Genomic DNA, 27,351 nt, shown 5'->3' on the forward strand with positions numbered 1-27,351 from the left:
GAAAGATCCTGCCTGCCACAATGAAGACCTGGTGCAGCCAAATAAATGAATAAAGTAAATATTTAAAAAGATAACTTTTCACTCTGGGTTGACAAAAGTTAAGTTTTATTTTTATATCATTTACTTATTGAAGAAACTAAGGTTGTTTATCCTGTTGAACGTTCCACATTCTGACTTTAGCTTCTGCTGTTTCTAATTTTTCTGCTTCCATCCCCCATGTTTCCTGTAAACTGTGAGTTAGATGTGGAGGTCACATCAAGTTAGGGTCCAAAATGTTTTGGGAAGAATCCATCACACAGGTGGCTTTGGTACTTCTACCACCAAGACTGGTGGGTCCAGGCCCCTCCATTTTCAAGTTCTCCACCAACATGTCACCTTTGGGTTTCAGTCTGTTGATGATCATGGCCTGGATCCATCATTTCATTAAGGAGTGCAAACTTATTTTCTAATCTCTCTCACTCCCTTTTCATTTACTACCTGGATTTCCTAAAAAGAACTTCCAGTTCTCAACTATTTTCTGAGTCTGAAATAGAGTTCGTTCAAGAAGGGCAGGAGCGAGTGCTTAATGCTTTTCTTTTAAATATTTCAGAATGAATGAGTAAGCTGGTGCCCCTGCCATCGGCAAAAGTGGCCAATTATTGGGTGTTATAAATTCAACGATATGCAAAATATATATAATTCATATTTCCCGATCAATGGTAGTCATTGTTCCTGTTGGGGCTGTTTCACCTCTATAATCTTGAGTTGCTTTTTATAGAAAAGTTTAAGATAAAGTTTTGGTTTTTTTTAAAGGAAAGATTTAAAGGCCCCAGGTCACAGAGGGCTTGGGTGGGGAGGGCGGCGGGGAGATCGGTAACCTGCCAGTTGTCCCGCGCTCCCGCCAGGTCGTCCGCAGGTCCCGCGTCCGGGGGCGGGGCAAGGCGTAGGCAGGGCCGTCGCGCCTTTGCGCGCGGGGCGGGGCAGGTGGCGCGGCGGCGGCGGCGCGCGGGCAGAGGTGAGGCGCGCGGCCCCCTAGCGCGCCAACGCGATCCCCGCCGGAGCCGCGGCGTCCCACCGTGCGGCCCTCATCCTTCTTCCTGACCCGACATCCCGCCGGCTCCAGGATGGGCGCGCGCGCTTCGGGAGGACCCCGGGCCCTGACAGGGTTCCTGCTGCTGCTGCTTCTGCTCGGGCTGGTGGCCCCGGGCGCGCAGGGGGCGCGGAGCCGCGGCGGCACCGAGAAGAACAGCTACCGCCGCACGGTCAACACCTTCTCGCAGAGCGTCAGCAGCCTGTTCGGCGAGGACAACGTGCGCGCCGCTCAGAAGGTGGGCGCTGGGCCCGCGCCCGCGGTCACCTTGCCTCGGCCGCCGCGCACCTGGCGCCCAGGGCCCTCCTGGGCCGTGCGCGGCCTCCGGGGCTGCAGGCCGGCCGGGGCTCAGAAAGAGGGAGGCCCGGGTCTGGGGCGGGGGGTCCGGGCCTGCAGCCTGTGGCCCGAGCCGGGCCAGGCCAGCGTCGTGTCTGGGGGCGAGTTCCGGCGCAGGTCTAGTGCGCAGGGCCTCGGCGCGCCCTGTGTTCCATGCGGTACTTCTCCTTGAACCTTGCTCCCGGGGGCACTCGGTCCGGGCCTGCCCTCGGCAATTCTGACGCCGCCGCGCCTCTCATTCATTCATTCAACACGTTTGAATGAGCGCCTACTGTGAGCCAGGCACCGTGGCGGCTGCCCAGAGGGCGCCCTGCTCGCCGGCGCCCTCTCCCCACGCTGCTGCGCTCTCCCCAGCAACCCCGAATTTCCTGTAGCCTTAACGCCGACCCACTTCCCCTGAGCACCTTAGGCCCTCCTCCTTCTGCTTTGAAGATATTTAGGCTTTTTATTACTTTACTGTTATTTTTTTAAGAATGAGAGTAATGCAGTCTGCTCCGTTGCTTTGGCAACCTGGCAGAGTAACCCTTTTAAGCACCTACTGTGTTCTGGGCCTTTCACTTAGAGCGTTTTATTTACTTTGGAGCTGTTGAGGAGCCCCTGGCCCCTGGGGATGGTGTTGAGCGCTCCGGAGAAGCCCTTTCTCTCCCTGCTCTGCCCTCGGCAGCTGGGTGAGCCACTGTGGGTTAAAAAGTCCACCGAGCAAGGGGAAGTGAATAAGGGGGACTGTTGAATGTGGTCAGGCGGTTCCTGGAGTACAGCCCATACTGTTCCTTCTCTTAAGCGCTTTGCTCTGCACCAGCCCTGGGCTTTTGGAGTGGAGAAAAGTTCCACCTCTGACTGGATGGCTTCAGGCAAGTGGCTTCACTTTTTTGAGGCTCAGTCTCTTTATTCCTTCAATGGGGATAGTAATCATACCCTCTTGTAATTATGAATTGTAGGTCCCTTCTTGGCCCAGAGTCATGGCTGAATCAGTGTCAGATACTGTTGTTAGTTATATCCTGGCCAAGGCTCAAATCTCAATTGCTTAGCCCTGCTGGCAGTGCTTTCAGGTTTTTAAAAAATGCTTTCTGCTGCTTGAGATGAAGGGGAAAGAAAACATTAAACCCCAAATCAGACTGACTGAACATTCTAATTGGATGAGATGAAATATAGGTTAATTTGTTAGGAAAGCTGTTAACTTCTGAGCGTCCTCTCCTGTGGGTGTTCTGAGAGGCCGTAAAGGTTGTGGGTAATGGGGCGGGGGAATATCTCTTTGTAGCTGGCTACAGAGGGAGAGCATAGAACAACTGAGTGCAGAGAAGTGGCCTCCAGACTGCCTGAGTATGCAGGGTGAATCTGCACCTCCCTCCTGCTGTGTCCCTTAGCCATTTGAAGGCAGAAATCATTTGTTTTACAGCAAAAAGACCTTCCCTTGTGGCTCAGCTGGTAAAGAATCCACTTGCAATACGGGAGAGCTGGGTTCGATCCCTGGGTTTGGAATATCCCCTGTAGAAGGGAAAGGCTACCTACTCCAGTATTCTGGCCTGGAGATCCCATGGACTTCCATGGGGTCACAAAGAGTTGGACATGGCTAAGCTACCTTCACTCGCTCACAGCAAAAAGAAGTCTGGCCTTTTTGGGGGAGGGTTAAGCACAAGCCACCATGTCTAGGCTGATTATTCTATCTGGGAATCTGAGATTCATAGACATGAAATACAAAGTAGATATTTAGGGGTTCAGATGTGGGTTGGTATCAATAAGACAGCTGTATTCTAGCAAAGTATCTGAGAATCTTGAAATCAGAATTCCTTTTGAGGTAAACCAAGGTTTGTGCTTTCAATAGAGATGACCATAATACTAACTGCTGCTAAGTCACTTTAGTCCTGTCCGACTCTGTGTGACCCCATAGACGGCAGCCCACCAGGCTCCCCTGTCTCTGGGATTCTCCAGGCAAGAACACTGGAGTGGGTCGCCATTTCCTTCTCCAGTGCACGAAAGTGAAAAGTGAAAGTGAAGTCTCTTAGTTGTATCCAACTGTTAGTGACCCTATGGACTGCAGCCTACCAGGCTCCTCCATCCATGGGATTTTCCAGGTGGTAAAGAACCCATCTGCTAATGCAGGAGACATGAGAGACATGGGTTCGATTCCTGTGTCAGGAATATCTGGAGAAGGGAATGGCAACCCACTCTAGTATTCTTGCCTGGAGAATTCCATGGACAGAGGAGCCTGGTGGGCTACAGTCCATGGGGTCTCGTAGAATCAGAGACGACTGACGCAACTTAGCACGCACATTTGTTTAAAATACACCTCCTTTTTTTCTGGCCAAGCATCATGAGGGATCTTAGTTCTCCAACCAGAGATCAAACCCATGCCCCCTGCAGTGGAAGTGCAGAGTTTTAACCACTGAACCGCTGGGGAAATCCATGCCTTTTTTTTTTAAGATCTAATTGGCTTTAATCAGCAATTTGTGAATTGGGCGACATCCTTTCTAGCATATAAGTGCTCCCTGTTCTAAGTTCTTTTATAAATAGAATAACTCACTTCATCCTTAGAACAGGCCTATAAGGTTGGTACTGTTAATATTTCCATTTTACAGATAGGGAAACTGAGGCACAGAGTGGTAAAGTGACTGGCTTCAGTGCAGCCTGGGTGGCAGAGCCAGGATTTGAATCCAGGCACCGTGGGGCTTCCCAGGGGGTGCAGTGGTAAACAATCCACCTGTCAATGGAGGAGATGCAGGTTCGATCCCTGGGTGAGGAAGATCCCCTGGAGTAGGAAATGGCAACCCACTCGAGTATTCTTGCCCGGAGAATCCCATGGAAAGAGGAACCTGGAGGGCTCCAAAGAGTTGGACACGACGGAGTATGCACGGATACATGTACACAGTAGGTCTGGAGTCCACGCTGGTACCTTCACTGGTCTTTTGGTGTCACGACCCTCCCTGAGCCCCTCAATCAGTGCAGCATCCAAAATGAGGCTCCCTGACATTTCCTGTGGAGTGTAGCTTAGGCCAGCCAGGCTTAGGGAAATTGCTCTGTTAATTATAATTAAAGGAAAACTGAATCTGCTAGCAACTATAGTTTTCAACAAGCCAGACCTTCTTAGTGGGTTGTAAAGTTTGAGGGTATTTAATGAAACACTCTATGTTCTATCTAGGAATTGTCTAAAATTAACCCCAGCCCTTCTGGTTCAGAGCCTAGGCCTTGCTCTCCCACAGACTTGGGTTCAAATCCCAGCTCTGCTTCTTACTAGCTCTGTGACCTTGGGCCGGTTGCTTGACCTCTGTGTGTCTCCTTTGTGCAAAGGAGATAAATTGGCAGGTTGAATGTGACTAGTCATGGTGTACAATACCAGGCACTGAATAAGTATTTAGTAAAATGGTAGAAGATATAAGAAGGATTCATCTGGTGTGTGTAGTATAAAGATGTACCCTCATTTAACCAACTCCTCCTGATGGTCCATGTTTTGTTAGTTTCCGATTGGATTGGATTGGCCACTCCAATCCTGGCTGCAGTAAAGGTTTTTCTATCTAAATTTTTGGGAGTGCGCATATACAAGTTCATCTGTACATTGTCAGAAATTCAATTGCTGAGCCAGAGGGTCTGTGTATTAAAAAAATTTTAATTGAAACATAATTAGTGCACTTTTCTGTGTTAAGTATACAGTGAAATGAATTGTCATATACCAAACATGCCCATGTGACCCACACGTCGCACTGGAAGTATAGGGGTCCAATCCCCTAGCTCCAAGATAACCTCTCTCCTAACTCTGACAACATAAACTAGCTTTGTCTGCTGTGTCCTTTATGCACAGTTCCAGTTCATATACATTTTGAGTACTGAGAGATGTTACTGAAATGTTTACCAGTTATACCAGTTTCCATTCCTGTCATACATGTGAGGGCTGCTTTCCAACACCTCTCTAACGAGGTGTCAGTAAACTATTTGGTTTTATTATTTTATTGTGAGATAGATGATCTTTTCACTTTTTCGGAATCCAGTGGCATCTTTACTGGGAACTGATTTTTGTTTTCCTTTGCCATTACTGAAACTGTTAGTCTTTTTCTTTTTAAGAGGCTGGCATTTTTTTTTGCTTTGTAAGAAAATATTTCGAGCAGAATAACTTTGACACTTTCCAGTCTTCCCCCCCGCCCACCAACATTTTAACAGGTTTATTGAGGTGTCATCGACATAGACTACACACATTTAAAGTGGAACAAAAGTGTACGCGTTGGTAAATTTTGACATATGGATACACCCCTGAAAACATCACCATCATCAAAATAATGTTGTCTGACTTTTTCTTTGAAAAGCTGGAAGAATTTAATAAGTTAACAGTGAGACATTCTACCTGGGATAACCATATTCTCCCCAAACTGTTTCTTTTTCTCTACAAACACACACACATACACTTTTTTTTTTTTTTTGAAAGTAAATTGTGGACATGATGATATTTTCTCCTCAGTTCAGTTCAGTTCAGTCACTCAGTCGTGTCCAGCTCTTTGCAACCCCATGAATCGCAGCACGCCAGGCCTCCCTGCCCATCACCAACTCCCGGAGTTCACTCAAACTCACGTCCATCGAGTGAGTCGGTGATGCCATCCAGCCATCTCATCCTCTGTTGTCCCCTTTTCCTCCTGCCCCCAATCCCTCCCAGCATCAGAGTCTTTTCTAATGAGTCAACTCTTTGCATGAGGTGGCCAAAGTACTGGAGTTTGAACTTTAGCATCATTCCTTCCAATGCACACCCAGGGCTGATCTCCTTTGGAATGGACTGGTTGGATCTCCTTGCAGTCCAGGGGACTCTCAAAGAGTCTTCTCCAACACCACAGTTCAAAAGCATCAATTCTTGGGCACTCAGCTTTCTTCACAGTCCAACTCTCACATCCATACATGACCACTGGAAAACCATAGCCTTGACTAGACAGACCTTTGTTGGCAAAGTAATGTCTCTGCTTTTCAATATGGTATCTAGGTTGGTCATAACTTTTCTTCCAAGGAGTAAGCATCTTTTAATTTCATGGCCGCAGTCACTGTCTGCAGTGATCAGAACCTAATACCATGGCCCCTTCACCCCAAAACTTAAATTTAGTTCAATAACATTTTGTAATATACAGCCCATATTCACATTTCCTTTATAGCTTAAAAAAAAATACAGCACCCAATCAACAGCTCATTGCAATTGGTTTTAATGCCTCTTTAGTTCCTTTTAATCTATCAAAGTCCCTTTACCCTTTTGGGAATGGGAGTCGGGGGTGCTTTTATGACATTGATGTTTATGTCTTCTTTTTCTTAACAGCTTTATTGAGCTATAATTCAGATACTATACAATTCATTCACTGAAAGTTCAGTGGCTTTTATTATACTCAGCGGGGTTGTACATCACCACATTCTGTATATTTTACCACATTTCTGTACATCACCACAATCAGTTTTGAACATTTTCATCACTCCTCCCCGCCTTAAACCCTAAATTTCTTAGCGGTCACCCCATCTCCCCCAATCCCTGGCAGCCCATAATCTTCTTTGTTCTTATGGATTTGCGTATGTATTCTGGACATTTCCTGTAAATGGAGTCAGCCAGTAGGTGGTCTTTTGCATCTTGCTTCTTTCACGCAACATCTTGTTTTCAAGGTTCATCCATTTTGAAGCTTTTGTCAGTATTTCATTCCTTCTTAGGATTTTCCTTTGATCCATTTATCAGTTAATGGTCATTTGGGTTGTTTCCACTTGTTGGCTACTATGAATAGTGCTGCTCTGAACATTCATGTGCAGGTTTTTCCAGGAATATATGTTTATTTTGGAGTATGTACCTAGGCATGGAATTTCTGGGCTTCTCTGGTGGCTCAGACGGTAAAGAATCTGCCTGCAATGCGGGAGACCTGGGTTCCATCCCTGGGTTGGGAAGATCCCCTGGAGGAGGGCATGGCAACCCACTCCAGTATTCTTGCCTGGAGAATTCCATGGACAGTCCATGGGGTCTCAAAGAGTTGGGCAGCTGAGTGAGTAAGCACACGGCACAGCATATGGCAGCTCCGACATCTCAAGGAGTTTCTGTTCAGACCATTTGACGTTCCTATCAGCAGTATATAAGGATTCCGGTTTCTCCTCATCTGCGCCAACATAAGTTCTTGTCTTCCCCACCACCCCTTGGATATATTTAATTCAATTTATTTTTAATTGAAATATAGTTGATTTACAATATTATACTAGATTCAGGTATACAACCCAATGATTCAGTATCTTTGGACTATACACCGTTTATAGCTATTATAATAGGATATCAGCTATATTCCCTGTACTAGGCAGTATATCCTTGTGACTTACTTTATACATAGTAGTTGTATCTCTTAGACCTCTACCCCTATCTTGTCCATCCCCCTTCTTCCCTTTCCCTGCTGGTAACCGCTAGTTTGTTCTCTGTATCTGTGAGTCTGCCTCTTTTTCGTTATATTCATTACTTTGTTATATTTTTTAGATTCCCCACAAAGTGTTATCATACAGTAGTTGTCTTTCTCTTTGGCCTTGCCTCACAGCGTGTCAGGTCCTAGTTCCCCAACCAGGACCTGCACCCCGTGCAGTGGAAGCTCAGAGTTGTAACCACTGAACCACCAGGGACGTCTCATTATTTGTCTTTCTCTGTCTGACTTATTTCACTAAGCAGAGTACCCTCCAGGTCCATCCAAGTTGTTGCAAATGGCGAAATTTCATTCTTTTTTATGACTGATTAGTATTCTGGTTTATGTGTGTGTATGTATATCACTTCTTTCTCCATTCCCCTGTTGACGTAGGTTACACTTTTTGAGTGTAACCATTCTAGTAGGACTGACATGGTTTCTCCCTGTGGTTTATCTTACTTTTTGGCCTCAGCATATATCACATGGTACCTCAGTTGCCCAGCCAGGGATCGAACCCTTGCCTCCTGCATTGGAAGCATGGAGTCTTAACCACCAGACCACCAGAAAAGTCCCTCTCTCTGTGGTTTTGACACCCTGTTGGTTTTTCAGTTGTCCCATGATGCATCTAATCTGTTTCCCCAGGGTTAGATTGAGGACCTAGCATTCCAGTAAGAATTCTACCTGAGGGCCTTGTGTCTTTAAGAGGGCAGCATGTCAGGACATATGGTGTCATTTAGTCCCATTGCTTTGACCCACCCTCCCAGAGATGCCTTTTCCCCTTTGTAATTCACTCCTGATCCTCATGTGTGTTCCAGCACTTCAGTTCCCATTAACTTTGTCTTACTTCCTGTTTCTCAGATCCTTAGGCAACCTCTAAACTGCTCCTTTGCTGCTTTTCTTATGAAAATGCTTGGGCGCCAGTTTAAATATGCTTGGGGGTAATGGGGGTGAGGAGAGTTTAGGACGCCCTCCAGATTTAGGACGGGGTGATGAAATGCTGAGCTGGAGTAATTGTGTCTTCTCCCTTGGACTGGCCACGGCCGCGGGCCTCCTGAGTTGGCTCACTTGAATCTTTTTCATTTTAGCTGTTCATCCTGAATATTGCCCAGGAGACACAAAGGGAGAAAGAATCGTATGATGAACCCCTGTACCCTTCACCCAGTTTTGACATTCTTGTTGTATCTCTTCCCCCATCAAAAAAATGTTTGAAGCCTGGCATAGTGTTTTAAAACTAATCCAAGACATATTGGTTCACTTTTGAATATTTCAGTCTCTGTCTTTAACAGATAAACATTTTGCAAAAATGTTCTCCACAATACCATCATCACAGCTCCTGACAATTTTTTAATAACCATCCCAAATCCATTTTCCTATTTCCCTGACCAACTCAAAACATCTTTATGCAAAAGTGCTTCATTTGAATTGGGATCCAGTTTCCTGACCAGGGATCGAACCTGGGCTACCACAGTGAAAGTCTGAATCCTAACCACTAGACCACCAGGGAATGCCCAAGCTTGGTTTGGTTTGTTTAATTCTATTATTAAATTTTTGAATTGAGGTAGAGTTGATGTACAGTAGTATATGATTATACAGTGCTGTTCCTGGTATACAACATTCACACTTTCTATAGGTTATACTTCATTTATAGTTACTATAAAATATTGGCTATATTTTATAGGTTGTAGGAAAAACATACAACCTGTGCCGTTGGTTTGGCTTTTCACCTATTTCTGTGAACTGCTTCAGGCTCTGGGCTTCGCTGAACCTCACCTTAGTCTGCAGGGCTCCCGTGAGGAAGGGCCACAGTCTGGCTGGCTCACCCAGAAATACCGTCTGGAAGTTCTGGAAGCTGGAAACCTGAAATCAAGGTGTAAACCAGGCTGCTGCTTTCTGAGGCCTCTCGCTCACGGATGGCTGTCTTCTCCCTGTGTCCTCACGTGATCTTTTCTCTGTGCATGTCTGTGTCCCCATTTTCTTTTTTTCTTTTTCCTTTCAACAATTTTTTTTATTGGAGTATGGTTGGTTTACAATGTTGGGTTAGTTTCAGGTGTACAGCAGAGATTCAGTTAAACATGGGCATGGTGGTGCCTGACTTTGCAGCCCCTTGGACTGTAGCTCACCAGGCTCCTTCGTCCATGGGATTTCCTGGGCAAGAATACTGGAGTGGGTTCATTTTCTTTCTTTTAAAAACATTTTTTTTTCCCATCAAATGCAGTGTTAACTTTTTTTTTGCCACGCTGCACAGCATGCGGGATCCTAGTTCTCTGACCAGGGACTGAACCTGTGCCTGTAGCACTGACCACACCGAGTTCTAACCACTGGGGGACCTGCGGGGAAGCCCCCCATCTATTCTTGTAGGGCCCCCAGTCCTGTTGGGTCCAGGTCCTCCACATTGGCCTCATTTCACCTTCACTGAGATTTGAGGAACACAGTGCTGCCCACAGCACCCCCTCAGGGCTCCTGTGTCTTCACACAGACAGGGAGCCAAGGACTAACTTGCTGGAGCAGAAGCCACAGTGAGCGGTGCCAGCCCCAGGGGGCAGAGTGTTCCCACCCACCCGGTCCAAAAGGCCCCCGCTGAGCCTTTCCATGTATCACCCTTTCCTGCCCTGGCTGGTCCCCAAGGTGGGCCTCACCTTTCCTCTGAGCACAGCCAGGTCCTATTTGGGCCTGTGGGTTTCCCAACACCTGCCCAAAGACAGTTGTTTGGTGGGAAGGAGATGACTCCCTTTGGAAAGAGGACTGGACCTCCAACCTTACTGGGTGCGCTGGGTTGCCACCCAGCTGTCCTCAGATCTGACACAGGCAACCTAAGGGGTCCCCACATCGTTTTTTTTTTTTTTTTAATTTAATATTTATTTATTGGGCTGCACTGAGTCTTAGTTGTGGCATGTGGGATCTTTAGTCGGTCGCAGCATTCAAACTCAGTTACGGCATCTGGGATCTAGTTCCCTGACCAGGGAGTGAACCCAAGCCCCCTTGCATTGGGAGCATGGACCCTTACCCACTGGTGGACAGGGAAGTTCCCTAATGTCCATTCTTCCTTAGTCCCATTTTACAGCTGAGAAAACTAAGGCACAGAGAAGGTCAGCGGCAGCAGAAGCTGTAATGTCCCTTCTTCCCAAAATAGCTACTTTTTCACACCCTTTCTAGGGGAGCTGGTACCCTCGAAAGGCCTGCTAATTTTTTTCCCAGGTGCCTCAGGGAGTCCTTTCCCTTTTCCTCCACTTGAACAAAATGTAAAAATTGCTACCTATGGAAAAATGGGCACAAATTGTGATGCTTTTAAAGAATAACGAGAGGAGGAACAAAGCGTGGGGAACCCTGGAAGGGAGTGCTATTTGGCAAGAAAGAGGAATTAAGTACTGATTCACGCAGCCACATGGGTGAAGCCAGACATTATTATTTTGAGTGCAAGAAGCCAGGCACAAAAGGTCACGGATTGCCTGATTTCATTTGTACAGAAAGTCCAGGAAAGGCAAAACCGTGGAGACGGGAAGAAGATTAGTGGTTGCCTAGGCTGAGAGGGAGAAGGCACTGGCAACCCACTCCGGTACTCTTGCCTGGAAACTCCCATGGACGGAGGAGCCTGGTAGGCTGCAGTCCATGGGGTCGCTAAGAGTCAGACATGACTGAGCGATTTCACTTTCACTTTTCACTTTCATGCATTGGAGAAGGAAATGGCAACCCACTCCAGTGTTCTTGCCTGGAGAATCCCAGGGATGGGGGAGCCTGGTGGGCTGCCATCTATGGGTTGCACAGAGTGGGACACGACTGATGTGACTTAGCAGCAGCAGGCTGAGGGGAGGAGGGAATGAGGAGCCGCTGCAGATGGGGACAAGACTCCTTTTGGGGAGATGAAGATGTTCTAAAATTCAATTATGGGGGATTTTTTAAAAAAAAACAACAACACTGAATCATGCATTTTAAAGACGAGAACCTTATAGTATGTAAATGATACATCAGTGAAACTCTCTAACAAAAAAAAGAATTATAACTAAATGGACACCAGTGTGTCTTCTCTCCAGGGGATGGTACATTCTCCAAAATGCCCCCACCCACGTACCCCTATCCAAGAGAGGTCCAGGGACCCTTTCTTCTCCCTGACATAAATTCTTCCTTCTGTCATTCCCACATGATTTTTTTTAATGTCAACTGTTCCATTATTATTATTTTTTACTCTTTCAGTTAAAAATTTTTCTTTTAAAATAGAGGTATAGTTGAGGACTTCCCTGGTGCTCCAGTGGTTAAGAATCCACCTGCCAATGCAGAGGACATGGGTTCCACCCCTGGTCCAATAAGATTCCACGTGCCACAGGGCAACTAAGCTTGAGTGCTACAACAAAGATGAAATGCAGCCAATAAATAAAGGAAGTATAGTTGATTTGCAGTGTTAGGCTAGTATCCTTCTGGTTTTCAAATAGCAACTTATTGAGGAATAATTCATATATTAATACTATACAGTCCTTCCATTTAAAGTGTATAATTTAGTAGGTGGGGGGTGGGGTCATTTCCTTTTTATCTTTTGGTCACACTGCAGGGCAGGCAGGATCCTAGTTCCCTGACCAGGAATCAAACCCTGGCCCCCCTGCATTGGCAGCTCAGAGTCGTCTTATCTGCTGGACCACCAGGAAGTCCCTGTCTGTGCCATTCTTCACCTGGGCATATAAGGGAAGATCCATAAGCGAGTGGTAACAGTGCTGTCTCTGGAAGGGGATTCAGGTTGTAGGAAGTGAGACTTTATACCATATCGCTATACCATGCTGCTATACCATGTGTATAGCATATCGCTTAAAGTGATATGAAGCTGCACCTTGTGTTCATACTGGGAGAGCTACTGCAGCCCTCCAAGGCCCCTGGGTCCTTAAAACTGGGATGGAGGTGCGTCTCTGTCGTTTGCACGTGCCCGAGACGTGACGATGGGACTCAACTGTGAGAACCGCCGTTCTCGCCCTTTAGAGTTGCTCCCATGCAGCAGCACCCGGCCTCTGGGTGAAATAGGTTGGTTGCAACACCTTCACCATTTAGAAATGAGAATTCAGGCAGGGACTTTGACAAGAGTCAGCAGAGGGCTCTGGGAGTAATCAGAAGTGTAGTGAGCACTTTTGCAGAGGGCTTCTGGCTTCTCCGATGGATCCCTCCACCTGTAGAAAGAAGACCTTTTTTTTTTTTTTTGAATATTTATAATTTTTGGCTATGCTGGGTCTTTGTTGCTGCAGGCAGCTCTTCTGTAGTTTCGAGAGCTGGGGCTACTCTAGCTGCAGTGTGCAGGCTTCTCATTGCAGTGGCTTCTCTTTTTGCAGAGTACGGGCTCTAGGGCTCATGGGCTTCAGTTGTTGTGGCACACCAGCTTTGTTGCCCCACAGCATGTGGGATCTTCCCAGACCAGGGATCGAACCCATGTCCCCTGCATTGGCAGGTGGGTTCTCAACCACTGGACCACCAGGGAAGTCCAGGAGGGAGATTTGACCATATTCACTTGGTTCTTGGCGCCCCAAGCTAGTCCTATGCTCCATTAATCCACAGGGCGATTTGGCCAAGCCCTGGGGTTGGCCTTTTTCACCAGCTGGCTGAGTTTTCTCATTCAACTGTAAACTTGGCCAGACTAGGAAGAAGGAAGCTGTGGCCGAGTTGGTAATGACTTTTCTCTCATTTCTTCAGTTCCTGACAAGGCTAACCGAGAGGTTCGTGCTGGGAGTGGACATGTTTGTGGAAACCGTGTGGAAAGTTTGGGCAGAGCTCTTGGAAGTTCTTGGACTCGACGGTAGGTGTTGGGGGGCATTCATTTGAAGGCAGTGTTTCATTCTGGTGCTTGTCAAATTATGGGAGTGGTATCCAGGGTGGGTGGTACAGGAGAAGACTACAGGGGTGGAGGGGATACAAGAGAACCTATTTTATTATCGTAGTTATGTTTGTATGTAGCTGGGATTCCCAGATGCTACTTAGAAGGTGTAGGTGGGTATTGCCAACTTGTCTGTCCCTAGACTTGCCTGTTGGCTCAGATGGTAAAGAATCCGCCTACAATGCAGGAGACCTGGCTTCAATCCCTGGGTCAGGAAGATCCCCTGGAGAAGGGGATGACAACCCACTCCAGTAATCTTGCCTGGAGAATCCCATGGACAGAGGAACCTGGTGTGCTACAGTCCATGGAATTGCCAAGAGTCAGACACGACTGTCACTCAGGCAAACCTTGGGGACTGGAGGTGGAGTCTCTGAGTGGTCGGGGTCCGTAACAAACTGCTCCAGTTACTCAGACAGGAAGCGATTTAATACAGAGAATGAGGTGCTCACAGAATCATTGGAAGGAGCAATGTGTGATTCCTAGGAAGTCAATGTGCTGGTCCAGGAATCAGGAGGCAGCTGCTGGAACCCTTTGAGTTCAAGCTCATGGCCCTGGTCCAGGCTGCTGCCTCTTTCCAGGAAGCCTGCAGCAATCTGTGTCAGGGTCACCAAGACCACCCCCCGCCCCCAGGTCCCATGCATCTCTAGAAGGACTCCCAGGACCCAGCATTTGCTGGTACGCTCAGCTGTGATGGTTACAGGGAAGGACACACAGCACTCAGCAAAGGGAAAGACATGTGGGGTGAAGTCTGGGGAACCAGGCACAAGCTCCCAGAGCCCTCTCCAGGATGGGGGTGGGAGTGTCACACAGGACACGCTTTGTTCCCCATGTGAGGTGTCCTCAACCAGGGACATCCAGTCGAGACTCAGCACCCAGGGTATTTATTGAGGGGCTGGTCATGTAGGTACCCTCTGTCTCATACCTTCTAAATTCCAGACTCCTAGAAGGAAAGCATATATCAGCGTGAACCACATTGTTTGCAAAACCTCCAGGCCCAGATTGAACTCAGTTCTGACCCTGCCTCCCTGGAGGTAGCATCTGATCCTACGGGTCAAAGGCTTAGTCCCACAGTTGCCCCCACTTCAGACACTCGTCCAGGTTGTCGCCAGTGCTTCTGACCGGCTGGCATAGATCAAGAGTACCAATGACCCGTCCCCGCCTTGGGTTCAAGTAACTTGCTCGAGCTGCTTGTGGAACCCAGGAAACCTGTTTACTCAGTAGATAACTTTTTTAATGATAGGATGTAATCCAGGAACAGCCAGGTGAAGGCGATGCATGGGGCAGGGTTTCTGGGCAGGACTTGGAGCTTCCATGGTCCGAGTTCTGTTGACTCATTGGCCACTGGTGATCGATTCAACCTTCACCTCCTCCCAAGAGGTCAGGAGGGTCAATCGAAAGGCTCAACCCTCTAATAACCAAGTTGGTTCCCTTGGCAACCAGCCTACATTTTTAGAGGCTTTTCAGAACCACCTGATTAACAAACACAGGTATGTGTGAAAGGGGCTGTGAATTATCAAGACACCTTTACTGCTCTTATCACTTAGGAAATTGCAAGGGTTTTAGGAGCCTGTGCCAGAAATGGGGATGGAGGCCACTTATTTGTTATGCATCCCAATCTCACACTCCAGAAATCCAAGTTCCCAGATGCTGGCCAAGGGCCCAACTTGCAAACCTTTCTGGAAAGTGGCCTTAGGCCTGCTGGCTGAGCGCTTTCGTGCTTATCTCCTAACAAGATCCCTTTCAACAAATCAGCTAGAGTGATTTTTTTTTTTTTTTACTACTTTTTTGGTTAGTGATTTTAAAAAAACAAAATGTAAAATGTAAAAGTCAGATTAAGTCACTCTCGTTAAAACTGCCCAGTGATTTCCTGATGCACTTTCAATTGACAAAGTTCACACCAAGGATGCTGCCTAGCCCCTGGATATACCCAGCTTGACGCCTTCCAGTCTCTGTGTGTTCCCTGCTGGGGACGATCTTCCCAGCCCTTTGCCTGCTCCCGTCTTTCCCATGCTTGGTTCTCTGGTAAATGGCACCTCTTCCAAGCAGCCCCTCCTAACCACCTTGTGTGAGGAACCTCATGCTCAGTTCTCACACTCACATTCTTCCACCTCCTATCCTTCTCCCACGTGTGTGTGTTTGTTACTCATCTCCCCTCTGAGATCCGTGAGCAAGGTCTTGTGTGCCTTCTCCAGGCTGCAACCTTGGCCCCGGCTCTGCCCCTGGTACAAAAAGGCCCATTGTCAGTAAGAGTTGGAGGCCTGTTGGCCCCACTGCTTCATTCTTTGGTGAATTGAGTTGTGTCCCTCTCCAAAAGTGCCCCTCAAGACCCCCACACCTGTGAATGTGAACTTACTGGGGAATGAAGTCTCTGCATATGTAATCAAGCTGAGGTGAGGTCATCCTAGGTTAGCGTGGGCCTTCCATCCAACGTCTGGTGTCCTTATAAGAAGACGAAGGGACTTCCTTGGTGGTCCAATGGATGAGACTCCGAACTCCCAATGCAGGGGTCCCCGGTTTGATCCCTGGTCAGGGAACTGGATCCCACATGCTGAATCTAAAGATCACGCGTGTCCCAATGAAGATCGAAGATCCCGTATGCTGCAACTGAGACCTGACGCAGCCAAATAATAAATAAAAATAAATATTTTTTAAAAAGAGGGAAATTTGGACAGAGACACAGACACACAGAGATGATGGCCATGTGAATGTGAAAACGGAGACAGAGAAGGAGGGGTGCAGTCCATGAGCCAGGGACCAGCTGGAGCGACTTGAGCCAGAAGGGGCAGGGAGAGAGCCTCCCCTGGAGCTTTAGCTGGAGTGCAGCCCCACCCACACCTTGACTTCAGAATTCTGGCCCCCAGAACAGTGAGGCTCCATTCCTGTTGCTTGAAGCCACCACGTCTGGTCATTTGTTACAGAAGCCCGAGGAGACCAATATACTCTCTGAGTTCCACGCACCGTCTCTTTGAATCCACCTACCACCCCCAACCCTCTCCATTGGCCCTGACATTCCCACCTTACAGATCAGAGACCGAGGCCTTGGAGTTGAGCTGGCTGCTGGCCCAAACCCATACCCTGGTACGCGCCCACTGTCATCCCCTCCGTCCCTGGGAACCCACCCTCCAGCTTTGAACCACCGAATTCAGTCTCTGAGAGGCCTTAGGCAGAGAATCAGAGGCAGCAGCATCGCCATTCGAGAGGCTGCTGTGCAGCTCCAAGCCCCCTGGGGCTACGAGGGCCCCTCCTGGGACTCCGGCTGAGTCAACACGGAACCTGGCTCCTGCAATTGAGTGCAATCCCGCTTGGAATCCATTTTCACCGCCTGCCCAGATCATTAAACTCTTGGTATTTCCATCCCTGACCAATGAGCCCTGGAGAAACAAACCTGACTGCAAGAAATTGCACTAGGCTTGAAATGAAAGACTGGAGTCAAGTAAGCCTCCTGGTCGGGGAACCAGATCCCACATGGTAAAACTAAAGATCCCGCATGCTGCAGTGAAGATCAAAGATCAGAGTTCTTCCACAGCCAAGAGGCCCTGAATACTCATGTTCATGAGAAGGGTGGCTGGCACATTCGGAGGTGAAAGAACTCACTTCTGTGTTGTGGTATTTTTCCCCTTGATGCGTTAAGTTTCAAAGCATCTGAAGACCTCTGGAGTCTGTGTCTTACCCTGAGATGTTTGAAGGTGCAAAAGGTTTTGCAGGAAACTGGACTCCAGAGTTGGATTTTCTGGTACAGAATGCATCCATGAGCACAATCCTTTAATTGCCTGCTTCAGAATGTTTCAAGGTACTGGTTAAAATGGAGAGTCCTTAGCCTGGAGTGGTTCCGTAGAAATAGAATGCCAGCCACATATGTGACGTTAAACGTTCTAATTGCCATGTTAAAAAGGTAAAAAGAAACCAGTGGAATGAATAAGGTGTTTTAGTTAACCCAACAGATTAAAAATATTGCCATCTTGGTACTTCTCTTGAACCTCCACGCTTCCACTGCAGGGAGTGTGGGTTTGATACAAGCCACCAGCACAGCCACAAGAAAAAAAGAATGTTATCTCATCTTGGAATCAATAGGAAATTATTAATGAGGTGTCTTACATTTTGGGGCACACTAATGTCTTGGAAATCTAGGCTGTATTTGGCCCAGCACATCTCAATTCACACTTGCCATGTTTCCCGGGCTCGGTGTCCACCATAATGACAGCACGGTTAGCTCCACCCTTGATCTCCTGGCTGAAGGCACTTTTCTGGGAAATAGCATCCAGAGTCAGAAGGAAGGATTTCAGTCTCCCATCTTCAAGTTGTTGACTTTCTCTGAAGCCTTGGAGCCCTTGTGACATTGTGACAAAACGGGGGAAGTAGGGAGTCCTCTTGGAGGCTGCCTCAGGACAGGGCAGGGACTGGGTGGCTCTGTCAGCCAGACTCTACCTTGGAATACCGGCTCCACTGTGCCCTAGGCGTGCGACTGAAAAAGGTTCCTGGACCAAATTCCAAAGTGTGTGTGTGTGTGTGTGTGTGTGTGTGTGTGTGCTTCCCCCCACCAGCTAGCAATGTGCAGATACCATGCGGTGACAGAGAATTCAACTCAGTTCTGACACTGTCTATCTAGAGGCAGAATCAGACTCCACAGGCAAAGGGCTCAGTCCCACAAGACCACCCTCCACTTTGGATGCCCAGCATGAGTCCAGGTCATCACCCGTGCTTCTGAGCAACCGGCTGCAAACTAGCAGTTCCCATGACCTCCTTCTGCTCAGTTAATTTGCTAGAGCAGGGACTTCCTTGGTGGTCCAGTGGCTAAGAGTCTGCACTTTATCTGCAGGGGGCAAGGGTTCAATCCCTGGTCAGGGAACTAGATCCCACATGCTGCAACTAAGAGTTTGCCTGCCACAACTAAAGATTTTGCATTCTTCAATGAAAATTGGAGATTCCCTGTGCCATAGCTAAGACCCGGTGCAGCCAAATAAGTAAATAAAAATATATTTTTAAGAAACATGGAGCTTAAAACAGTATAGTATTGGCATAAAAACAGATACATAGACCAGTGGAGCTGAGAAATAAAGTCATGCACATACGGTTAGCTGGTATTTGACAAAGCCAAGCATGCTTAATAGAGGAAAGACAATCTCTTCAATAAGTTGTGCTGGGAAAACATTCACATGTAAGAGAATGGAATTAGATCTCTGTTTCACACCACTCATAAAAATTAACTCGAAACGGATTAAAGACTTAAATGTGAGACCAGAAACCATAAAACTCCTGGAAGAAAACAAGCAGTCAGCTCTTTGACCTTGTCCTTGGCAGTGATTTTCTGGATTTGACACCAAAAGCAAAAATAAACAAGTGGGACTACATCAGGTAGAGAGTTTCTGCACATCCAAAGAAACGATCGACAAAATGAACTTACAGAATGGAAAAATATTTGCAAACGTATCTGTTAAGGAGTTTATATCCAAAATAGATAAAGAACTCACACTACTCAATAGCAAAAAAAAAAAAAAAAAAAAGAGAGAGAAAAAAAAAATGGACAAAAAGGAATTCCCGGATGGTCTAGCGGTTAGGACTCTGAGCTTTCACTGCTGAGGGTGCGGGTTCAATCCTTGATCAGGGAATGGAGATCTCATGTGCTACATGGTGCAGCCAGGAAAAGAAAAGGGTGGGGGGATGACAAGGGGCCTGGATAAACATTGTTTCCCAAAAAACGAAACATATGAATATGAATGTTTTCATATTTATTAAAAAAAGGAAACATATTCCTTCAATATGAATGGTCAACAGGTACATGAAAAGGTACTGTATTACCAGTAATTCAGCATTGCTAGTCATTAGGGAAATGCAAATCAAAACCACAGTGAAATGTTAATTTGGTTATTAGAATGACTGTTACCAAAAAGATAAGAGGGAACAAATGTTGCTGAGGATGTGGAGAAGTTGGAACGCTTGGGCACTGTTGGTGGGAATGTAAATTAGTCCACCACTGTGGAAAACAGTATGGAGGTTCCTCTTAAAAGCAGAGAACTTCCCTGCTGGTGCAGTGGATAAGAATCTGCCTGCCGGTGCAGGGGACACAGGTTCCATCCCTGGTCCGAAAAGATTCCACGTGCCTTGGAGCAACTAAGCCAGTGGGCCACAACTACCAAAGCCCACATGCCCTGTAGCCTGTGCTCTGCAACAAGAGAAGGCACCACGATGAAAAGCCCGCACGCTGCAGCCCAAGAGGAGTCCCCGCTCGCCACAACCAAAGAAAGCCTGCATGCAGCATCCAAGATCCAGCACAGCCAAAAATAAATCAGTAAAATTAAAAAAAAAATTAACAGTAGAACTACCATACGATCCAGCAGTTCTACTTCTGGGAATATATCTGAAGGAAACAAAAACACTACATCAAAGAAATAACTACGCCATCACTGCCAGCCCCCACCCCCACCCTGTCCCTGGCCATGTGCATTGCAGCATTACTTAGAATAACTAGGGCATGGAATCAACCTAAGTGTTCACTGACAGGTAAATGGATAAAGAAATTTTGGTGTGTCTATATATGATGGAGTATTCTTCAGCCATAAAACAGGAAATCCTACCATTTGCAACCACATGGATGGACCTTGAGGGCATTAAGCTAAGTGAAATAAGTCAGAGAAAAGCAGATACTGTATAATCTCACTTATATATAGAATCTTAAAAAAAAAAAAAAAGACTCATAAGTTGAGAGATCAGATTTGTGGTTGCCAGAGACAGTGAATGGAAAATAGGGGAATTGGAGGAAGATGGTAAAGAGGTACAAACTGCGGTTATAGGATAAATGAATCCTGGGGGTGTAATGTGCAGCATGATGACTGTATTTAACCCTGCTGTGCAGTATAGTTGAAAGTTATTAGAGTTAGGAGATCCTCAAAGTTCTCGGGAAAAGGAAAACTTTTTTTTCTGTCTGTGAGATGATGGACATTTTTTTGTTTTGCTTATGTATTTTTAATTGCAACACATTTGCTTTACACTATTGTGGAGATGATGGATATTAACAAAACTGATTTTGATCGTTTCACAATATAAGTCAAGTCATTCTGTATACTGTGAACTTAAATAGTGCTGTATGTCAGTTATGTCTCAATAAACATGGGAGAGAAAGTTGCATGCTGAAGTATGATGTGTGCCTCTTTCAAATGGTTTGGTTAAAAAAAAGGGGGGATTATGTGACTAGAGATGGAGCAAAATGTTAAACGTTAAACCTAGATGATTTCGATAGGAGTATTTATATATTATCATCCTTTTAACTTTTCTGTTTGAAAATTTTCTTAAGTCGGGCACACAGAAGATGCACGTTCTTCATTTCACTCAATTCTTAAGATGGAACTTCATGTGTGGGTACCAGTTACGATTAGGTTTGGCTGTGAGTAACAGAGACCCCCAAATTACAGCAGCTTATACAAGATGGAAGCTTATATTTCTCTTATGTGAAAAGTTCACAGGTAGGTGGCTAGGCAGGTAGGTGGCTTTGCAGCACATTCTCCTCAGGTCCGAGGCCCCTTCCATCTTATTGCTCCCCAATAGGTGACTTCCCTTCCCTCATGACCCAAGACAGCTGCTCCTATACCAGCCATCGCATCCACATTCCAGCAGGCAGAAGAAGAAGAGGTAAAGGGCCTATTCCTACTACTTTTAGGAAGCCATCCCAAAACATTTCTGCCCACCTCTCCTTGACCAAAACTTAGTTATGTAGCTAGCTTCAAGGGAGGCTGGGAAACACCCTTCTCCTAGGCAGCTGTGCACCCAGCCTAATGCTGGGTATGGAAGACAGGAAGGAAGGCAGCTGAAGGCCAGTGTGCAGGCTCTGCCCTACCTGAAAGGTGTTTTAAACCCATGATAGAACAGTGTTGCCCTGTCTTCTCCCAGGGTTCTATACCCAGGCAGCCAGCTTTAGTTTCTCAGGGTGTGGAAGAGGCCCAGCCAGTGAGCTGAGCCACCCAGCCCAGCTCGCAGAGAAGCCCCGTGACTCCCTGTAACTGGCCGCTGTCCCTCTGTTCTGTCCTGCAGTCTCGAACCTGTCCCAGTACTTCAACCCCAGCTCGGTGGCCAGCAGCCCCGCCCGGGCCCTCCTGCTGGTGGGCGTTGTTCTCCTGGCCTACTGGTTCCTGTCTCTGACCCTGGGCTTCACCTTCAGCGCCCTGCACGTGGTGTTTGGCCGCTTCTTCTGGGTGGTGCGAGTCATTCTGTTCTCCATGTCCTGCGTGTACATCCTGCACAAGTACGAGGGCGAGCCTGAGAATGCCGTGCTGCCCTTGTGTTTTGTGGTGGCCATCTACTTCATGACCGGTCCCATGGGCTTCTACTGGCGAGGCGGCCCCAGTGGCCCCAGCGTGGAGGAGAAGCTGGAACAACTGGAGAACCAGGTCAGACTGCTCAACATCCGCCTCACCCGTGTGCTGGAGAGTCTTGACCGCCCCAACAGCAAGTGACAACCAGCCAGCCGGCCGGCTCCCCCTCCACCAGCGCCCTCTCTCCGGAAACAAAAAAGAAGAAGAAAAAAAAGAACGCCAAACCCCAAACAATCTTAATAAACATGCCTGAGCAAGAGAGGGGCGCTTTGTGAGGGTGTTTCCGGCCACGTGTCAACTCTTAGGACATCTTCTGGGAGGAATTGACAAGATCGTTGTTGTAGGACTACCCGCCAAGTGTCGTTAGTGGAAAAAAATATTTTTTAAACAAAGGATATAACCATATTAGCTGTACAGTAAGAGAAGTTTATCTGTGCATAGAGCATAAAGTTAATTTTTTCAAGCATTTAAATACATCTTTTGTAAGGTTTTTTAATAAAGGCAGATTGAGTTGAGTTTATTAAAACTTTACACAGAGGGGAAGAAATTGCTAATTCGACCTTTTGGGAACGTTTCAAGGCAGGTGTTTGCTTTTGCAGCACAGGGATTGGTGGGTGAGGTCTGTGTGCGTTCTTTTCATGTTCCAAAGCTGTGACCTTCATTTCATGTTGTTTTTGGTTGATGTTGATTTGATGAATCGTGTCGCTTCTGAATGTGGACTCTTGGGTTTCAAGGTTGAAACTCAATGTCTTTGAGATCCTAGATGATTCAACCAAGCCCCCATCAATCAGATTTCTGAATGAAGAAGTCATTATTTGTAGAAAACCTAAGATTCCCTCTCCTTTCTGTACTTTGATGTATTTTAACCTCCACATTTTCTAAAGGAAAATTCAAGAACCAGACAAAGAAATATCATTGGAGTTTGATACCAAGAACTGCCTGAGTGAGCATCGAAGCTCATTCAGGTATCTAATTTGAGTCCTAATTTTACCATTGGCCAGCTAGGGGGATATAGGAAAGCTACACTCTGCAGGGTTTTTTGTATACTTATTTCATTTTGGTTTTTGGTTGACTCAGGACCTTAGAAGGAAAATCAACCATAGCAGCTAATAACCTTTCAAGTCTGTTGCTGCTTATAAAGCATTCTCAGGAACAATAAGCAGAAACCCACAAGACTTGGAGAAGATACGATTTATTCTATCTGAAATTTTTACAATATATGTGTTAGGTGCTTTTGGTTTGAATCTGTGGTGGCTTCATTTTAGGTGGTCTCTAGTGGTGAAGAGAACTACATGGGGGGCAGACAGCTGTGGGGGTCCTGAACAAAGGGGGCTTTGCAAGGCTTGGATCAGGCGCTAGTGGAGATGCCCCTTTCTGGGTACCAAACAAGCACAGGAAATCAAGGAAAGGATGACCCAGGTTTTGCTACTAGGCTTCATGACTGTCTCCATCGGCCTTCCTTGCTCACCGCGTATCCTGGCAGCCCTTTCACAGAGCCCCTGTACACAGGTTTTCAGAGACCCCTGTCAGATAGGGTAGAACCAAGACTTTCTGGTCCAGGTATCCTTTCAGGGAAAACTCAGCCACCTGCCAACTCTTCCTGTGCTGCTTTATTTGAGGTTGCAAGTACCTGGAAAAGAGAAGCAGATGTTTTTCAAGAATGTTTATGAAACTTCTGTTTTTAAGGTGCATATTAACGGGACCCAAACTCTCTTGCATTTGCAGCTCACTTCTTGAGATTATGTACATGTCCTCTAGAATTTGCTTGGGCAAATCTTTATCCATGGGCATTGGAAACCCCTTTGTTTCTGCATTGAAGCCGTTCCAGTTTTGTCAGTGGCACCCCACTCCAGTACTCTTGCCTGGAAAATCCCATGGACAGAGGAGTCTGGTGGGCTGCAGTCCATGGGGTTGCTAAGAGTCGGACACGACTGAGCGACTTCACTTTGACTTTTCAGTTTCATGCATTGGAGAAGGAAATGGCAACCCACTCCAGTACTCTTGCCTGGAGAATCCCATGGACGCAGGAGCCTGGTGGGCTGCCATCTATGGGGTCGCACAGAGTTGGACACGACTGAAGCGACTTAGCAGCAGCAGCAGCAGATACTTAGAGACAGATCTGTTTTCACACAGGGTATAGAGAACTCTAGGGAGGTTGTGTTTGCCTTCTTTCCCCTTGTGCATTTGGCTTCTATGTTTCTGGCATGTTTGGGTGTTTGCTTTGCTCATGTTAGGCAGTGGGATAATTGACATTCTCTGCACAAAGATTTTAAGTTTTAAATTACTGTGTGGGTACAACATCCACCCTTCTCTCGCCCACTCTCACACCTGGAAACCTGATGGAACTGTGCTGTCTTGAGACCCTGGCAGAAAAATCATTTTAACTTCTAGTAAATTGAGGAAGGCTCACATATCTGAGTACTGGTAGACTGAGGCCTCATCATCAACTGGAAATTATTGTTAAGAATATATACACCTTGGGATTTCCCTGTGGCCCAGGGGTTAAGAATCTGCCTGGCAATGCAAGGACATGGGTTCAATTGCTGGTCCAGGAAGATTCCACATGCTGTGAGGCGACTAAGCCCATGTGCCACAATTAAGACCCAATGCAACCAAATATGTGAATAAATAAATACTAAAAATAATATGCACCTTGTTTTCTGGATTGGCTAAGTGTAGGCTATGAAGCCAGTTGAACAATCTGATACACCCAAATGAAAGATGTCTTTATTTTTAACAAAAGTTAATTAGTTCCTTAAGAGTGTCTCTTCAGGGTAGAATAGTCCTTGAAATTCTGATGAAAGTCACGGAGGTTTGATATGCGTAACTCCTGTCTTTTAATGCGTAAATTCGACTTTTGCTTGGACGTCCTCTTATCCTCAGATAGTTTGGATTTTTTTTTTTCTTCTTTCCATGGAAGCTTGTAGGATAATTGACCTCCCCCAGGACCCCTCATCTCCTTTTCTCTCTCTTTTTGTACATGAGAAATGTATTTTTGTATCATATCTCATACCTTGAGGAGAATTTTTTTTATATCTTCAGGGCTGTAGAATATATTAGTGTAACATCATTCGATGTGATATGAAAACATCCTGACGAAAACTACTGTGAATCTCTCTTATAGTTAAAACTCATTTTTTTAGATATCTTCAAGTTCATCAGTGTTAATTTCCCAATGCTTCAATATCGCAGTAAATACCAAGAGCAGAAAAGAGCCCAGAAAAGAAAAAGAATCTGTTATCTCCACCTTGCTGGATTTCCGTGGATATTTTGGGATCAATGTTTGGAGCAATCTCTTCCTTGACATCCTGGCAAAGATGCTTTTGTGGCACATCAGCCTTTCATATTTTCCATTTTTGTATTTTCCAATACCAATCAGCATTATTTGCCTTCTGGGGTTTTTTTGGTTTGCTTGCTTTTTTTTTTTTCCCCAACCCCATATCATTTCTTGTAGCAAAATGCAACAACAGAATTTCCTGAAAGCTGGCCTTGTGAATTATGCCAGGGTCTTTAATTTATGAAGGGGACCGAGTGACATCATGGAGAGAGGTTAGTGCCTTTAAAAGAGATTTTAAATACCCATAGTTGCCCAGAGACAACAGGCACACCATGCCTCTCAAGACCACAGGGAGCCTGTCACACATGGGCTCAAGAAGCAGACAGGAGAGCAGGATCTGTGCCCTGCTGACTGGCGGGGGGTAGCTAGTTGGAGACATTGCCTGTTGGCACTAAGGGTGAACATGCAGGGTGGCGTCAGTACTTGGGAGGGTTGTGAAAGGACTTTAGTACACCCACCCACCAGGGCTGGCTTGTGGGGAAGATGTAAACCACTTTGGTGGTGTTTCAGTAGCCTTCTAGAGAGGTTAGGAATATGACATCAGACGTCCAGTGCAGAATCTAAAGCATGGACAAGACACCTTCTCACTATCGGGAATCCTGCTTTATTTCATCCTCTTGCTTCCTGCTACATTTTGTTTTTTTTTTTTTTTTTTTTTCCAGCTGCACTGCATAGCTCATGGGACCTTAGTTTCCCACTCAGGGATGGAACTTGGGTCCTCTGCAGTGAAAGCATGGCATCCTAACCACTGGACTGCCAAAGAAGTCCCTCTGCTACTTCTTAAGATGCTTTTGAGGAAGGCTATCTGCCTTATAGGCTGATATCCGATCACTTCTCCCAATGGGTTTTTAATTGACTGAACCAAAAAGCCAGCTCTTGCCATCACTTCTCGGCCTTTTGGCTAAGATCAAGTGTAGTATGGGGGCTTCCCTAGTGGCTTAGTGGTAAAGAATCCTCTTGCTGGTGCAGGAGATGCAAGAGTTGCAGGTTTGATCCCTGGTTCAGCAAGATCCCCTGGAGTAGGAAATGGCAACCCACTCCAATATTCTTGCCTGGAAAATCCCATGGACAGAGAAGCCTGGTAGGCTACAGTCCATGCGGTCACAAAGGGGATGCAACTGAGCACACACACAGCCATCATCTAGCTCACTTTAACAGGCATTTCTGGGGACTTCCCTGGCAGTCCAGTGGTTGAGACTCCATGCTTCCAATGCAGGGGACATGGGTTCAATCCCTGATGGGGCAAATAGCATGGCCAAAAAAATAGAAGGAATTTCCAAGACCTAAAGGTGTCACCCGCCTCCCCCAGCTTTTTTTGGATAATATATCACTATTCTGCAACATTTTTATTTATGGCCATTTGAGTACTTCAACCTTTGCTCCTTATTGTGAATAATAGAAGCATATACTTTTGCAGAATCTAACACAGTAGCCTTCAAATTAGACTTGGACAACCATCAATGTGATAAATAGGATCTGGAATAAACAAAGCTTGTCCAGCCTATTGAAATCTGCACTCTGCTCTTCACTGATTCCTTGATAAGTAGGAGATACACCAGGACCAGTATTTCCCTGGTGGTGGTATGAAAAACCTGATTGCCCTTTGCACCATCTACTGAAAATCTGTGGCAGCTAGTGGTGTTATCAACCATATGTTCTAATGTCTTTTGCAGATTTAAAGATTTTATTGTAGTGTCAATTTAATATCCGCATGTGTGTTAACTCTTTGAATACTGTAATTGATTTCTTTGTGATGGTGGTGGTGATTAGCGCTCACTTAAAATCCAGCTTAGCACTTATTTCCCTCTTCTCAACTGGAAATTATATTTGTGAGGTATGGTACCCATGATCCACAGTGTATTCATGAGTCAACTTCACATTTCGTGTATCTGGTTATACATTTTACATGGCATTTAATTTGATACTCTGAATCCATCTGATTCTAATATAGTGGTGTGTGCGTGTGCCTATGTGGCGTGTGCTCACTTTAGTTTCATGAGCTTGGGAAACTGATTCTACAAATATCATAAATAAGCATAAATGTATAAGGCTTATTTTTTTGGCAAAGCAATCCGTACATTTCTCTT

General features: G+C 46.2%; 1 protein-coding gene across 1 annotated transcript; it reads left to right on the forward strand.

Annotated features, from left to right (window-relative positions):
* Nucleotides 1-960: 960 nt before the first annotated feature.
* On the forward strand, nt 961-26,878 carry BRI3BP (BRI3 binding protein). The gene is made up of 3 exons (XM_070386330.1): nt 961-1,307; nt 13,444-13,546; nt 21,647-26,878. The coding sequence occupies exons 1-3, from the start codon at nt 1,104-1,106 to the stop codon at nt 22,066-22,068; spliced, it is 729 nt and encodes a 242-aa protein (XP_070242431.1). The 5' UTR covers nt 961-1,103; the 3' UTR covers nt 22,069-26,878.
* Nucleotides 26,879-27,351: the final 473 nt, after the last annotated feature.

The sequence above is a fragment of the Bos mutus genome, chromosome 17 (genome assembly GCF_027580195.1).
Source record: "Bos mutus isolate GX-2022 chromosome 17, NWIPB_WYAK_1.1, whole genome shotgun sequence".
Lineage (NCBI taxonomy): Eukaryota > Metazoa > Chordata > Mammalia > Artiodactyla > Bovidae > Bos > Bos mutus.

What these genes read in the sequence shown, in the direction of transcription:
- BRI3BP (XM_070386330.1), top strand. Translation starts at nt 1,104, where the DNA reads ATGGGCGCGCGCGCTTCGGGAGGACCCCGGGCCCTGACAGGGTTCCTG. An exon ending in ACGTGCGCGCCGCTCAGAAG is followed by an intron (nt 1,308 to 13,443) that starts GTGGGCGCTGGG and finishes TCATTTCTTCAG; the next exon opens with TTCCTGACAAGGCTAACCGA. An exon ending in GGAAGTTCTTGGACTCGACG is followed by an intron (nt 13,547 to 21,646) that starts GTAGGTGTTGGG and finishes TCTGTCCTGCAG; the next exon opens with TCTCGAACCTGTCCCAGTAC.